Below are 16,865 nucleotides of genomic sequence, written 5' to 3' on the forward strand. Positions count from 1 at the left end.
TAAACACAAAATGCTATTGATACAGTAAAGTTGGGTCCACACCTCACCAATATATCTGCAGATTAACTGATTTGCAGATATATCTGCAGTCTGTGCAGAACATATGTTCTATGGAAGAATTCTGTGTAACCATGTGCTGAAGTAGAGAAGCCCAGCAGTGAAAGGGTTAACAATATGCATTAAGTTGCCAGCACATCAGAGGAAAGGTCCCTGGATAGTTGGACTTGTACTAGAGGTAGAGGGCCTGATTCGGACCCGCTTGCGAGCGCAGGACGCTCGCAAGTGGGACGATGGTGCCCGAATGCGCATGCGCACAATGGAGGGAGCTCCGTTGTGCGCATGCACGAGACGCGGCGAGCGACGAGGAATCCGTCGCTCGTGGTCTCGCACCAAAGGGGGCGTGCTGTCGATGGTGACTGACAGCACGCCCCCTTTTGGTGGGCGTGCCGGGGGCGTGGCTGCCAGACGGAGGCGTTCCCATGGGAACGCCTACCGTCTGGGTCCGGCCCCACTGACATCACTAGTGATGTCAGTGGGAGTGATTTTGGCTCTGATAGAGCCAAAATCACTCCAGGGCTTGCGGCAACGAGACCCTACCACAGGGTCTCGTTGCAAGCCTGATGGTCGCGATGGTCTTGACCATCGTGACCATCATCATGGACGCTCGCATAGGCTGTGGGTGGTAACCCACAGCTATGCGAGCGTCCAAGAGGCCGCTCCATTTTCAGGTAGGAGGGCCCTGATTCAGAGCGAGCACTCTGGTCAGAGCATCCAGCTCTGAATCAGGCCCAGAGTCCTGGGATATACAGGATGTCAGTATGCTTGAAGGTGTTTGCGGGGTGATGGAAGGAGAGAGGGTCCCTGTGTAGTGGGATGTGCCGCAAGGAGTCCCCCTTGAGGATAGGGATGAGTGCGAAGAACTTCGAATATGGAGTCCCCTGTATGCTGTATGAAGTATTTGTTGGACTGACATGACTAAACTACTAAGCCCAGCAACACCGGGTATGTGCTGCTATTTCACTGCTGTGTCATATGTGTCTGCACTGGATGTGTTCGTTTGGAGTGGAACGTAACTAATCTTCTGTAACCATTAAGCTTAAAATACAGCATTTACCATCTGCTGCAAGTATTGTGCTGGAGGAAGTTGGCGAAGTAGAGCTTGTAACCGTTACACTTACTGTGCTGTAGAATATGGAGGAGTGTAAATAAAGTTTTCCTGTTATTGCATCATGAGATGGTCTGGCGCCCAACATTTCTCTATTGCACTGCACCTATTGTCCACATGTGTTCCCTCCATCAGGTACTTTTGTGCTAAGCACCCGAGTATTCGGGGGTCCTGCTGGTCATGGATGCCATACCCACGCCATAGCCGGAACAAAAGAGATTCACCGTGAAGACATGAGAGACAATATTCAGATACTCCATGTAAGTGTACCACAGTACCAGTAGGGTTTCACATTTGTCTGTGAATTACGTTGTTCACAGACATATCGCTGGTACACACTAGCCAATGCACACACAACATATCGGTCGTTCAATTGAACGGCCTATATGTCGGCCAGTGTGTACCTATTGTAGAATTACTCAGGATTAAGAAGTTTGAGTAATTTTATATCTTGCAACATGTATATGGTTATATTCATAACATTATTACCTACAGTAGCAACCGCAATATCTAATAATTATATTGTGATTCAGACAATATCTTTGTGATGAACAGGCTCTATAACCTTTAGAGGAGAGGAATTATATAAGGTAATTGTTTGCATTAAAACATGTCTATATATCCAGCAGAACTTTTACTACCTGGAATATAGTTCCAACAAAATTGCCATTTACGGAATATCAGGATTTCATACTAAAAGTGAATATTCACATACTTACCCACTTAAGCAGGTCAGGGCTCAAAGTGGTCCTGGAGAGGTGGTGGAACTCATCTCCCCTGCCTCCTACTCCCCACACATACACAGTAGGCCTCCAGAAGTTTGGGGGCTATGACAGAGTGAAATACATTTTAGATGCTCTTTTAGCACTTCTGCCATTAGCTGAGACTACAATGTTAGGTCACTTAAAAAAAAAAGTTCTATATTATCAATCTTAATTATTTTTCTGCACTGCCTCTGAGATTTTTTTATGGGGTCCCCAAAAACAAGTTTATGTTACTTGGGTGCCCCATGTTTTTTTTTTTGCAACCCCTATGTATTGCCTTCGCTTGAGTATTTCCTATTTCTGTAATTAGAGACCTCTGAAGAAATTGAGCCTCCCTATGCAGACAGTGTCTTGAGCCAGTTTTCAGTATGCATATAGGAGATCATGTGGCATGGTAGCCACCTGTTTGGGTAGGAATAATATTTCATCTTCATACAATAGATTCAACCAGATAATACACAGAAATATACGTTTTGGGGTAGGGCAAAATGTGAACTTTGCTGATCAAACATCCTGGAGAGACAACATCCTCCTAAGTCTCTCCAGGTTCATGTCCCTTCATCTCTGCAGTGCCACCCCCCTGCTACTCATCAGCGCCATCACCCCTGCATCTCACCAGCTTCATCCCCCTTGTGTCTAACAAGCTTCATCCCCCCTTCATCTCACCGGCATCATCCCCCCTGCCTCTCTCCAACGACATCCTTCCACCACCTCTTCAGCACCATCTTCCTGTGTTTCACAAGTATCAGCCCCCCTGCATCTCACCAGCACCATTCCCATGTCTTCACCCTAAAACGATCCCCTTGTGTCTCTCAAACTTATCCTTTGTGTCCTTCCAGCAGCTCCCTGCCCCTGTGTCTCCTCTCCCACCAGCAGCTTATATCCCAAGGATTCCTCTAGCAGCATCTCCCTGCCCCTGTGTCTCCTCTCCCACCAGCAGCTTATCCTCTCTGTGTCCCTCTAGCAGCATCTCCCTGCCCCTGTGTCTCCTCTCCCACCAGCGGCTTATCCTTCCCATGTCCCTCTAGCAGCATCTCCCTGCCCCTGTGTCTCCTCTCCCACCAGCGGCTTATCCTTCCCATGTCCCTCTAGCAGCAGCTCCCTGCCCCTGTGTCTCCTCTCCCACCAGCAGCTTATATCACAAGGATTCCTCTAGCAGCATCTCCCTGCCCCTGTGTCTCCTCTCCCACCAGCAGCTTATCCTCCCTGTGTCCCTCTAGTAGCAGCTCCCTGCCCCTGTGTCTCCTCTCCCACCAGCAGCTTATCCTCCCTGTGTCCCTCTAGCAGCATCTCCCTGCCCCTGTGTCTCCTCTCCCACCAGCAGCTTATCCTCCCTGTGTCCCTCTAGCAGCATCTCCCTGCCCCTGTGTCTCCTCTCCCACCAGCAGCTTATCCTCCCTGTGTCCCTCTAGCAGCATCTCCCTGCCCCTGTGTCTCCTCTCCCACCAGCAGCTTATCCTCCCTGTGTCCCTCTAGCAGCAGCTCCCTGCCCCAGTGTCTCCTCTCCCACCAGCAGCTTATCCTCCCTGTGTCCCTCTAGCAGCATCTCCCTGCCCCTGTGTCTCCTCTTCCACCAGCAGCTTATCCTCCCTTTGTCACTCTAGCAGCATCTCCCTGCCACTGTGTCTCCTCTCCCACAAGCAGCTTATCCTCCCTGTGTCCCTCTAACAGCAGCTCCCTGCCCCAGTGTCTCCTCTCCCACCAGCAGCTTATCCTCCCTGTGTCCCTCTAGCAGCATCTCCCTGCCCCTGTGTCTCCTCTTCCACCAGCAGCTTATCCTCCCTGTGTCACTCTAGCAGCATCTCCCTGCCACTGTGTCTCCTCTCCCACCAGCGGCTTATCCTTCCCATGTCCCTCTAGCAGTAGCTCCCTGCCCCTGTGCCTCCTCTCCCACCAGCGGCTTATCCTCCCTGTGTCCCTCTAGCAGCATCTCCCTGCCCCTGTGTCTCCTCTCCCACCAGCAGCTTATATCGCAAGGATTCCTCTAGCAGCAGCTCCCTGCCCCTGTGTCTCCTCTCCCACCAGCAGCTTATATCGCAAGGATTCCTCTAGCAGCATCTCCCTGCCCCTGTGTCTCCTCTCCCACCAGCAGCTTATCCTCCCTGTGACCCTCTAGCAGCAGCTCCCTGCCCCTGTGTCTCCTCTTCCACCAGCAGCTTTTCCTCCCTGTGTCCCTCTAGCAGCAGCTCCCTGCCCCTGTGTCTCCTCTTCCACCAGCAGCTTATCCCCCTTCCCTTGTCCCTCTAGCAGCAGCTCAGCAGCAGCTTCATGCCTGCCCTGGCCCTCGCAACTCCTCAGCAGTGGTGACAGTATGATATCACATACGCTGTGCCGCAAAAGAAGCCTTCGGGAAGCAGGCCCACAAAGTGAGTGACAGGAGGGGCGGAGGAGGAACATGGAGCCGGAGGCAGCTGCTGCCAGACAGAGTGGCTCTTTGTCTGTGGGACTTCTGTGCAGGGACATGGCAGAGGCAGAATTAGTTCCACCTACCATTAGAGGTGATGGAACCCAGTACCACCCCATTCCTGCCCACTTTAATCCCTGATGCAGGTTAAAGTGACATGTTTTTATACTGTCTTTAATTGTAGCTCCCCTGTGATTTTTTCCCACATCCGCCACATATTCTCGCCCTTCTTTTTTTCAGGGTCTAATCTTCATGTTTTTAAATAAGCATTTACTGGGACAATGGAGCCTTGATTTATAGGTATTACACCCCTACTGAGCCCAGATATCCCATCAGATACAAATATTATTGTTACTTGTGTGTTTTGTCCAAGTGAGTCCAACCATAAATAATATGTGATTTTATATTATGTGCCCCATAGGGAAGTACTTTTCTGTTCTCTCCATTCTCAACCTGTGTAATACTTCTGGGAGCACCTTCACAAAAATATTATTTTGAGGATTTACCCAGTGGCGTGACAATAAGTGCGGGGTGTGGGCCGCCCCAGGGTGTCCTCCAGGTAGGGGTGACACTGAGGTGCAGACTAAGTGATAGGAGCAGTGCTGCACTGTATAATTAAGTGCAGCACTCGGCTCCTGACACTGTGAGGGAGCCGGCCAGCACTGCACACAGGGCAGTCTGCACCTCCGGCACCCCCTGTGTCCCCCAGTAATAACGAGGGTTCAATTGCTAGGCCACATCCCCTTCCCACGTGGCCATGCCCCTGACTATGAGGCCATGCCCCCCTTTCACCGCACACACAGCATCCCTCCCCGCTCTGGGTGACAACACGGGGAAGGACGCCACTGGATTTACCCACTACAGATACTATATTTGACCATGGTGATCTAGTGCTGAGACCAGTCTTCTTTCTTTTGTTTCTAAGCATAAAAAATAGATCCCCATCTGGCCTCAATAGTGTGGAGTTTGTATATTCCCCCCATGCTTGTGCGGGTTTTCTCCGGGTGCTCCAGTTTCCTCCAATCCAAAAATATACTGGTAGGTTAATTGGCTCCTAACAAAAATTAATTCTAGTGTGTATGTGTGTGTGCATGTGGTAGGGAACATAGATTGTAAGCTCTTCTAGTGCAGGGACTGATGGGAATGGCCAAATATAATGTAATATGTGTAAGCTATGTAAATAACTGGTAATAATAAACATAGTTCAAATGGTGACATAAATATATACAGCTAGGAGCTCATGTGAGAATTGAATATTGATTTGGTCTTTTTGTCCCTGACTGTACAGCACCACAAAATATTTGTGTGATGATGATGATTATATATTAATAATCAGCAGAAGACAGCTTATGTGTGTGAGAGAGAGAGAGAGAGAGAGAGAGAGAGAGAGAGAGAGAGAGAAGAAATTTTAGTGGTGCAGCGTACTGTACATTTACATGCCTTGAACTTATGACTAACTGTCATCTCTCCTGAGAATCAGATTAGTACATGTTCTTGGAAGTTAACTTTATCTTTACAAGTCATGTGATTAGAAAAAAAAATCCTTTTGACTTAATATATATTAAAGCACTAAGTTAGCACTGCCTCATTTTGACTTTTAAAATGGACCGACACACAAGGTTTACATGTATTTGTTTAGGTATACACTGTTGTGCCCTCATGACTTATGCATACAATTTTTCACTTGAAAACTATAACCCTGGTGATGTAATTAAAGACATTATTAAATTACTCAATAAAATGAATGAACAACTAAAAAATAAGGTAAGTAAAACTCTTGACTTCTACCCGGTTTTATATTAGCATTATTTTGTAAAAACTATTACAAACTAACAGTAATGTTTTTTAAAAAAAGTGAGATGATGATGTCATTAAAGTACCAGTTATTTGTATCTGTTTTATTTTTTGGCAGGATGTGAATATCTCTAAATTGGATACTCCAAAGAAACCTGATGTGGTAAAGTACATTTAATTCCATTGTTTAAGCATATTTTTTTCTTTAAAAAAATGCATCTTTTTTTTAATTGAAGATTTATTTTATTAGATGTTTACTCTAGTTACAAAAAGATAACAAGTGAGTATGTGAAATAACAGTATATTACACAATCTCTTGATCAAGCACAAACACCTTATACATACATTAGTACTTCATATTCTGAATTCTCCTGATCGCTATACAGTAGCTGTCTTATTAATAGCATCTTGAAACAATCTCAATATAACTACAGTATATAAATGTTTGTTTTAATGTACTTCTAACATCCTTTCCAAAATGTTCCCTTTCACCAGCTACAAAATTCTGTGGTCCTGGATTTGTCTCTTAATTTCTCATTGCAGACACCTGTGTAGGATTAATTAATTAATGAGATGGGTGTTTTTAATGGGATGGGTATGGGATGCCGGCGTTCAGAATCCAGATGCCGGCGTCCCGACAGGGTTAAAATACCTTTCCTTTGTTGGTCGGTATCCTAACCCTCCCCCAGTGATGTATGTTGAGGTGAGGCTGGTGAGTCAGAGCCTTTCCTGTCATATTTCACTATACTTTGTATTATTGTAATCATGTTATAGTCAAAATCTGGAGTAAAATGTGTATGGCAGGTGAGGCACTGCCTCCCCTGTCCACCTTTTCGGCACATCCCTGATCGAAACAGACCAAATTTCCAGCACTATATACTGCTGCACCTTTGTATAATGCCCACATGAACTCTCGGATTCAGCCATTTATCTTACCGCACGTCACTGCCCTCTCCCTACCCTAACCCTCCTCGTTGCCTGAACCTAACCTCCCCCATAGTGCCTAAACCTAACCTCCCCCTCCCCGCACCCTAAACTTAACCCTCCTCTCTTAGTGTCTAACCCTTCCCCTACTGCCTAAACCTAACCCTAGCCCTCCCACTAACCCCGCTACTTACCTTCGGGATTCCAGCGACGGAGTGCCTGCACCGGGATTCTGACAGGTGTTGGGATTCGGGCGCCGGCATTCTGACCACCAGAGTCCTCTCCGATGGCATAATAATCGGATCCTGTTTTTAACACAGGTATCTGTATCTTTACAGCTGCGGTGAGACTACATCACCAAGCAGCCTGTGGGTTTACAGATATTGTGGGACTACAACTCCCAGCAACCTGTAGTCTTACAGCTGTGGTGGGACTACAAGTTCCAACAGCATGTGGCTTGGGTAAACCTATATATGCATATGGCTAGATCTCTCTATATTTTATACCTGTATGTATGGTTTGCGCAAGTTCTGAACTTTTGCCATATATATTGTATATAGTGTATATACTGTATGTATAATATATGCTGTCAATGCCAGGCAGAATGTTTGTTACGTTTATTTTTCTTGGTAATTGCTGTTTTCTGTTTGTTTCACCTCTGGATGTTTTGTAGTGAGTAAGGTGGGCAAATGATAGGGGAGTGACATTGTTAGGATATGATTATCCCTTTTCTGGCTGTTCTACGGCTTTGTAGGCATGGTTCTGGGCCAGACACAGTGGAGATGTTGGATGCAGAAGAGTGGTGTTTTTCATTTGGGTTGGGCTGCGTGTGCATCCTAATATTGTTTGTGCAGATTCGCACATGGGAAGGTGCATTGGAGAGGTGTTGAGCGTTCCTGGGCAGTTGCAGGGGATTGGCTGATTGGACGCAGATGTGGCAAAGCAAAAAGAAGAAAATCTGCACAGACTGTTAATTATAAATCATCCTTCCCCAATATTAAAATCATATCACAAAACAAGACTAATTCAGTAGGAGGTGCACTCTGGAATAAAAATTAACACAAGTGAAGCAAAATCATTAAGCTGACAGTAAAACGCACTCCAGAGCGACACAGGGCATGCGCTGCAAAGCCCTACTGGGCAACCTCTTGTCTAGTGACCTGTGACAGCCAGCAAAACCAGGAATATACCCCAGTGACAAGGGTTATCACGTACATTCACAATGCACGCTCTTGCTTTTCACCCTGTACAATTGCAAAACAGGCAAAACACAGACGTGCGAATTCTGCGAATGGCGAAAGAGAATAGGACTTCTCTTTTTGGGGAACTCAGTCTGTACCCCCCAAAAAACGTAAGTGACCCTGGTAATCAATATAAAAGTGTATTAATAGCTGTAAGTAAAGTATTTTGGGTTCCTAAATTCAGTCAATTTATAGTTAAGTTATATGCACTTTTGCATTAGTAAAAAAATTATATAAAGCTATTTTTTTGGTGAAAAATAATTGCTGCAGTTAAATTGGGGGTACATTTAAATGGGTACTAGTATATTTTGGAGTTAATAAAGTTCATTTTAAAAAACTTTATAAAAATAGCTGCTACAGTCCCCTGCAATCCTAAAAACACCTGTCCCATCCATACAACACCCCAAAATACCGGATCCAATACTTAAAACCCATTTCCAAACACTTTTTAAATTTTCACCCCCAAACTGACATGCCTTTTTTAGGGGGTATTAAGATAATTTTTTGCCTAATTAGTCATTAGGGGGGGGGGGGGGTGCCAGAGGGTTCTGAACCAAGTCCCCACATTTTTACTCAAAAATAGGAATTTTGCACATCTTTTCTCCTGCCTCTGAGTGGAGAAACTTTTTTGCCTGTTTATGCATATGGAGTTTTCGCCAAGAAAATTTTTCGCCAATCACGGCTTTTTGCCTCTAATTGATTACGAGCCTATGGAGGAATTAATGGTGGAATAACAGCATAGGCTAATGCCCAGATGTAATTTTGGTTACTAGATATTATATATGAAAACTGTATAAATTCTGGATGACCACAGTACAGATACAATTGTATCAAATTCGCATTTATAGGAAAGTGTAACTATACAAAGTGCTAATTGTCTCTCCACTCGGAAACTGCAGAATAAATCAGCTGCTGACATGGGACTGATTATGCAGATATGAGATAATTATGTGTATAACATTCTGTGGGATTTGTTACATTCCTAAATGAACATAATGAATACTTTGGGGTCTATTCATCATGCCTCACAGCCTAAAGTATCACTTCTGAAAAGCTGCTCTTTTTGTGGGGGCAGCTTTTCGGAAGTGAGAAATATTATACCTTTTCCCCTGTTGTGCCAATGATATTCGCCTGTCAGTGCCCCCCACAGCCGACTGTGTGGCTGAGTGCAGGACCCCCGGTCAGTGTTCCCCGTTGCCTTCTCTCCGATCCCTCTCCTCAGGATTCCCGCTTAGTGTCTCCCACTGCCCTCTCTCCCATCCCTCTATGCAGGACCCCCGATCAGTGTCCCTCGCTGCTCACAGCCCCCTCTCCCATCCCTCTATGCAGGACTCCTGGTCTGTCCCCTGTTGCCTGCTGCCCCCATTCTCCCATCCCTCCCTTCAGTACTGCCAGTCTATCCTGCGCTGCCCCCTCTCATCCATCCCTCTCATCAGTAGTGGTGGTCTGTCCCCCACTGCCCCCTCTCTCACATCCCTCCTCCAGTACTGCCGGTCTATCCCCTGCTGCCCCCCTCTCCCATCCCTTCCCCAGTACTGCCAGTCTATCCCCTGCTGCCCCCCTCTCCCATCCCTTCCCCTGTACTGCCGGTCTATCCCCTGCTGCCCCCTCTCTCCCGTCCCTCTCTTCAGTAGTGCTGGTCTGTCCTCCACTGCCCCCTCTCTCCCATCCCTCCTCCAGTACTGCCGGTCTATCCCCTGCTGCCCCCTCTCTCCCATCCCTCTCTTCATTAGTGCTGGTCTGTCCTCCACTGCCCCCTCTCTCCCATCCCTCCTCCTGTACTTCTGGTCTGTCCCCTGCTGCCCGCTGCCCACTCTCTCCCATGCCTCTCCTTAGTAGCACTGGTCATTGTCCCCACCTCACTATCCTCCAAGCCTGCCAGTGTTCCTGGTCATGCAGGCTGCACTTAATAAGGAAGGAGGGGAAAAGGGATGGAGATGGAGCAGCGTAGAAACGATCCCTCTGCTACAAACATAAGAAGACTATCGGGGGTCAGTCTGTACACCATATCAGGATGGCGATAGTAACACTCACAAGTTATGATAAAAATGCTTTTTCAGGACTTAAAGAATTACATCATTTCTACTAGTATGGGGACTGTGGAAATGATCAAAGGAGAATTGTAACCAGGAGACATCAGTGAAATCTTCTCCGTTACAGTAATGATGAATAACCCTGACACTTCATTTCTAAAAAAATAGATGAAAATCTTTATTTTCACCTGATTTTGTAGAAATTAAGTGATAATGAATAGACCCCTATATAATATACAGGCTGAGTCTCCCATATCCAATTATTCCAAAATAACGAATATTCCGAAATACAGAATTGTTCTAGCATGACTAGGGTAGTGACACCTTTGCTTTCTGATGGTACAATGTACACAAACTTTGTTTAAGGCAAAAAAAAAATAGTATAAAATAACCTTCAGGCTGTGTGTATAAGGTGTATATAAATATAAATCAATTTCATGTATGTACACAAACTTTTTTTGATGCACAAAATTATTGAAAATATAGTATAAAAATAACCTACAGGCTGTGTGTATAAGGTGTAAATAACACATCCATGCATTCTGTGCTTAGGTTTGGGTCCCATTCCCAAGATATTTTATTATGGAATGCAAATATAAATCCAATTGTAAAGCGCAACGGAATATGCTGCGGTATATAAGAAACTGTTAATAAATAAATAAATAATAAATATTCCAAAAAAAGGAATATAACGATTTCCAAAGTACTTCTGGTCCCGAGCATTTGCATATGGGAGACTCAACCTGTAATAATTTCTCATACTGCAGAATAAAATCAGCTCCTGAGGCGGGAGTATTTAAGCAGATATGAGATGTCTATACTGTAGAACTACATGTGGGATTTATTAAATTCCTACTTGTATAAAATGTAAAAATGCATAATATTAAAAAACATTGTTGTGTATGCAGGGCCATTAAGAGCTGGCCCAGGCCCCATTACTAATGAGGGGGCATGTCCTAATCACGCCTCCTCAGAAAAACATAAAAAAACTCTATTGTGAGCCCCTCAACCTGGCACAAATCCAGAGGGGGCACAATTAGTATGATCACTCTCCCCCAAAGACAGAGGAGACAGCGGCAGCAACAGTCTCCCTGGTCTCCCACTGCAGCCCAGCACACAGCAGCGTGTGCTGGGCTGCTGAGAGGTCAGAGGGAAGGGTTGCGGCGTCGGACACAGGCCCCTCCACAGCCCAATCCCTGCCCCTGTGTGTATGTATATATATTGTGGTGAGAGGGGTTGTCTCTCACCTGAGTTAACCACTTTCTGGTGGAACCAGCTCTCTCCAAGGGAGGCTGGAGTGAAACCTGTGCATTCTGCATTAGCAGTGTAGGTGCGGAATTCCAGGATTTCACATTTACACAGACCCAGCTGGAATAATCACTGGAGCACAGGAAGGGTTTAAAACTCCCACACACCTGATGCCCCTTGCTCCTGATGCCGGACAATCTGGCAAGGCGATAGGCTTGGGGTGGTGGTTAGCGTTAGGGAGCCAGGACTTGAAAGGTCCACAGAGATTGCAACTGCTGACTGTTAAGCACGAGGAGTGCTGGGACATCAGGGGCATAACTCCCAGAGACAATGGAGACATTTGCCTCAGGGCACCAAACCAAGAAGTGGCTCCTCATCTATAGCATGTATAGCTATATTGTGTGGTTGCAATCGGTATGTAATGCCTGCGGCTGTTTAGCCGCTGGATCAAATTCTGACAGGGGCAGGCCGGCGGGTCAAAATCCCAACAGGTACAGGTAAGTACCCTAACCCTCCCCTCTGCCCCATTTAACCCTCCTTTAGGGGTGCCTAACTCTAACCTCCCCCTTAGTGCCTAACCCTAACCTCCCCCCAGGGGTGCCTAAACCTAACCCCCCTCTCCGCACCTTAAACCTAACCCTCCCAGGGGGGTGCCTAACCCTAACCCCCCCTTCCCCTAGCCTAACCCTAACCTTCCCTGGGGGCATCGGGATTAAGATATGTGTCAACATTTTGATGCCTATCTTAAGTCCCTTGTCGGGCAGCAGGAGTCGGGATTTAGACCGGCAGCATCACGTCTGCCTGTCTATTAACTACATCATGTGTGGTTCACAGGGGAAACTGAGTGTGACCACTGATCTTACACTGCAGCGGTGTACAGCAGGTACTGCAGCATTGATCAGCTCTGTCCTGAGATCCCTGCTAACACCTGCAATAGGGGATAGGAAGGCTCCCTCCTGATAACCTTCAGCCTGTGCTGCAGCAAGTGACGTTTCACCTGCTACTGCTGCTGGACAGTGAGCTGGGAACTGACTGAGGCACCTGTCTGATCTCCTATCCCAGGGACCACCGGTACAGAGAGCCACCTGCAGAAACTGCTAATTCTGCACCACAATAAATGGTGGCTCACCAGAATCTGCTGCTGCAGAGTCGGCTGAAACTTGGTGAGTCTGTCTATCTCCGACCCACCAGCCATTGTCACACAGCGTACCTGGAGCTGTAGAACAAAATTTACATATTAGGCATAATTGTATATGAGCATCTCTGCCTGATTTGGCAATGCCAAGGCTAACCTTATAAAAGCCACAGCGAAACGCACGTCGGTGTCCTGCTGTGTGTCAGATGTCACATGTGCAAATTGGGAATACTACATGTATATGTTTGTACCGATGCACTGACGGTAGGAGAAGTATCCCTTGGTCTTGATATGCTGCAAGACCCCAGGGCTTGGTAGCAGTGAATCAGGCACAGACGCTCATATACCATTATACCTGATATTATCATACACGTCTAGGCCCCATAGAATCAATTTACATATTCTATTTAAATGGATTGTGTGAGTATCTATCTATCTATCTATCTATCTATCTATCTATCTATCTATCTCTATACACATACACCATATTTGTCCTTACTTGTTTTGGGAGGGGAGGGAGGGGTGCAAAACTCTAACTTAGGATGTACTTATGCCCCTATGGGACATTTACATGTTTATGTTTGTTTATTCTCTGTATGTGCTTGTGTGTATCCAGGCCTATGCTCACATATGCTAAGGTGCAGTGTTTGCTGCCATTAAAGCCACTGCTTTACCAACTACCTGCCAATATATATATATATATATATATATATATATATATATCACTGTTTGGTTCTCGCCTTGTAATAAGTGGCATGTACAGTAGTCTGGTGAGAAGTTGTGAATAAGAGCAGTGGAATAATATAATATAACCATTAGATCACATTTCGAACGGTCAATTAAGAGTGTGGTTTATAGATTCATGATTTAATAATAAATAAACAGCAATTGTAGTTAGCATCAATTTGAATTCACATATACACGATTTTTTTAAGAAAAAATTGTTAAAAAATAAAAAAATTATTCAAAAATATATTTCGTTACGGAAAAATTACAGTGAAATATTTTGCTGACCTTATTTTAATGATCTAATAAAGGTTACATTTTAAATTTACTATGGGTCACTACACATTGTATCTTAAATTATTATCAGTCAGTGAGTGCACCATAATAGGAATACTTAGTTTTTTTGCTTTACTTGTGGACGTAGATGTGGCATGGTGTGGGCCTGTTGTTGGAGTGATGCAGGCGTGTTGCTGGGGGTGGTTGCTTGCAGAGATGCTGGGTCACTCACATTGGGGGCCATGCTCGGATTGACGGTCTGTACCTAGTGTTGGGCTGGTTCGTGTTTCGGTGGTGCGACTGATGGTTACGTCTAGGGATGCACATTGCATGATTGTGGCGTCTGTGGACACTGATGGTGGATGTCTTGGTCCTTGCAAGTTTGGATGTGCACTGGGGAGGGTCCAACTCAGGGTTGGGCCCTTAGTGGAGGGAGTGTCCCACTCCCTCCACAGACCCCGCCCCCTCGAAGCACCACTCCTATTGGGGCTTTTTACAGAGATTTCCTGTGCTGTGTTCCATCCCTATCTGCCCGTAGTCCACTGCATTTTAGAGATGTGCGTGGATCCCCATGTTTTGGTTTTAGTTTTTGCAAAACTACTCTCAAGTATTTAAAAAAAAAAATTTTTACATTTCTTTAAAAATTTATAAAAACTGCTAAAATCACATAATGTGGACCTCTTTTTGTTCCTACAGTATTATTAACATCAATAACATTAATTTCCAGTCATTTCCAGTCATTTGACAACCTCAGAGCTCACAATATTATTTTCACCAATATTGGCCAAAGGCTGCTGTGAGCTGGCTGGCTAAACTAAGCGACAGAGCAGGAGCACAAACACATGGCAGTTGAAAAAAAATACAGCACGTCTATGAAACATAGTGGCACTGCAGTGGCAGACGGGATAGCAGTTTAATAAACTATACAAACCTATATGATGTTTTCATTAATCAAGAACTAACAGCCTAAAAGTAAAAGCCTAATAGAAAAAATATATACTATATTAACAACACACTTCTCCAAGCAGCAAATCACAGCCCTTATGCCAATAGAAATTGATAATTTTGGAAAGTAGAATTTGATGATAATAATTAAAGATTATTCTAATAACTATTAATAAATAGTTAATCACAAACTTCTCCAACCAGGAAATCACAGGCATCAAGCCAATACAAGTGATTGGTGGTGGAGTACTAAGTATTAGTGGGAGGAAAAGCATTGATAAAAGCAAAAGTAAATTGGAAACATGGAAAAAAATGATTAAAAAACAAGCATCCAAATTTGAGGTTTCAAACACATTGAATCCAACCAGCAAGGTATCAGGACAACAGAACGGAAAGTAGAGAAAGTAGAAATTGATAATTTAATATTAAGTTCTTAATAAGAATGCACAGTGGTGATAATTTAGTGTACCCAGTCTTTATGCGGCCAGAATTTTGCTATTATTAATATAATTTTGATTTGGGCCCAAAACACCCAGTAATTGCAGTAATATATGCTGCCTGCCAAACACACACAATCTTGGCAAAGCCCATAATGAAAAGTGGTGCACCCATAAGGCCATGCACAGTTTTACAACCAAGCACTTCAGCAACAGGTACTGCCACTTTTGTGGCTAAAGTGCTTGGTTTGTTTGGACCCCCACAAAAGAAAACATATTAGTGGCATGGTGAAACCAAGCAACCAATGGGCTTATAGATGTATATGTCCAATCTGTCTGGAAGGAAGGAAAATCTGGTCTGTTTTCCTGTGTTTAGGGGCAAATTTCTATTGTTATTTGCTCCTGTACATTACCAGTTTTTCCTTCCCACCAGACAGATTAGACAGATATATCTATAGGGGTGTACACAGCCTCCACCATTCTATTAATGCTTACTTATCAGAATGGGTCACAGTAGAGGTGTTAATATATGTGTGGAATTCTTTTAAGCCTGACCAGATGTCATAATGTTTCACTCTGGCATGCTCAGTTTACTCATCATCATTATCAGTGGGTATCTTTGAAAAGATACTTTTTTTGCCTGGAAGCAGCATTTGCAGGAGAAACTGGAGCAGGAGACAGCATGTCATGTGCCACTTGAGCTGACAACTTGCTTGCTAAGAGCTCTTTGCATCTTTTAAGATCTGTGTCAGTTGGAAAGAAAGACATTACATAAGACTTAAATATACAGTAGGATCAATCATGGTTGCCAAAATGTACTTATCCAATGCAAGATATTGCAAACCCTTTGGTTCTGGCAAAGCAAATAAAGAACAGGATCTACAAGTCCAACATATTTAGCAAAATTACGTCATTTTTTCTCTTCCTTCAGCTTATCTAGCTGTTTTTCCAGTAGTTTAATTATGGGTATATCCTGACTTAGGCTAGCAGTGTCTGAACTCTCTGGTTAAAATTAGTTACCATTTCATATGGTTGCATTAGCTTGCATAATACAGAGAGTATTCTCCAGTGGGCTGTAGTTATGTGGTAACTTGTCCCCCCCTCCCGATCTCATGGCTTGATGTATACATTATGATTCATGATGGCTTGTTGCTGTTCCTCCAGTTGCTGAAGCATGTAAAGGGTGAAATTCTACCTGGTTACTACCTCTTCATTCAATTGATGGCATGGAAAATGGAACTTTTCTTACAACATTCTACATGTGGTTGCTGAATGCCGATATTGCCCATAAATTTTACAGGCCATAGCCAGCATCTCCTGTACACACTTGTAATTTTTTAAGAAATACTGAACCACCAAGTTTATTATGTGTGCAAAACATGTTACATGTTGAAATTCATCCAGTTGTAATGTTCATACAATATTACTTGAATTATCAGAAATTACAAATCTTTAGTAGAGTCTAAGCAGGGGTAAGCCATTTTGTTATCGCATCCCTGACTTTTTCCAACAGATTGATACCAATCTATTTCTTATGTCTGGTACACACTAGACGATATCTCATACGATCCAGTGTATTGGACGACATTTCAGGCACATCGCCCAGTGTGTACACGCTATGTCACTGAAGATGCGCTCACCCGCGCGTTGTCAGCGGCATCACCCGTTGGACCTGCATGCTGGTCTGACGGGTGATATCATCAGTGGGGGCCATGCTTCTGAATACAGCATGGCCCCTGCTGTTGCTCTGTTGCTTCTGGCATCGGCAAGTGT

General features: G+C 44.6%; 1 protein-coding gene across 1 annotated transcript in view; it reads left to right on the forward strand.

Moving 5' to 3' along the window:
* Positions 1–5,948: 5,948 nt before the first annotated feature.
* Positions 5,949–16,865, forward strand: part of LOC148526398 (uncharacterized) — a 63,151-nt gene continuing 52,234 nt past the window's right edge. The window contains exons 1-2 of the mRNA XM_088470392.1: positions 5,949–6,097; positions 6,246–6,290. Coding sequence (XP_088326518.1) covers positions 5,993–6,097; positions 6,246–6,290 — 150 coding nt within the window. The 5' untranslated portion in view covers positions 5,949–5,992. The remainder of the gene's footprint in view (positions 6,098–6,245; positions 6,291–16,865) is intronic.

This window comes from Taudactylus pleione, unplaced genomic scaffold (assembly GCF_031769625.1).
Source record: "Taudactylus pleione unplaced genomic scaffold, aTauple2 ptg000099l, whole genome shotgun sequence".
NCBI lineage: Eukaryota > Metazoa > Chordata > Amphibia > Anura > Myobatrachidae > Taudactylus > Taudactylus pleione.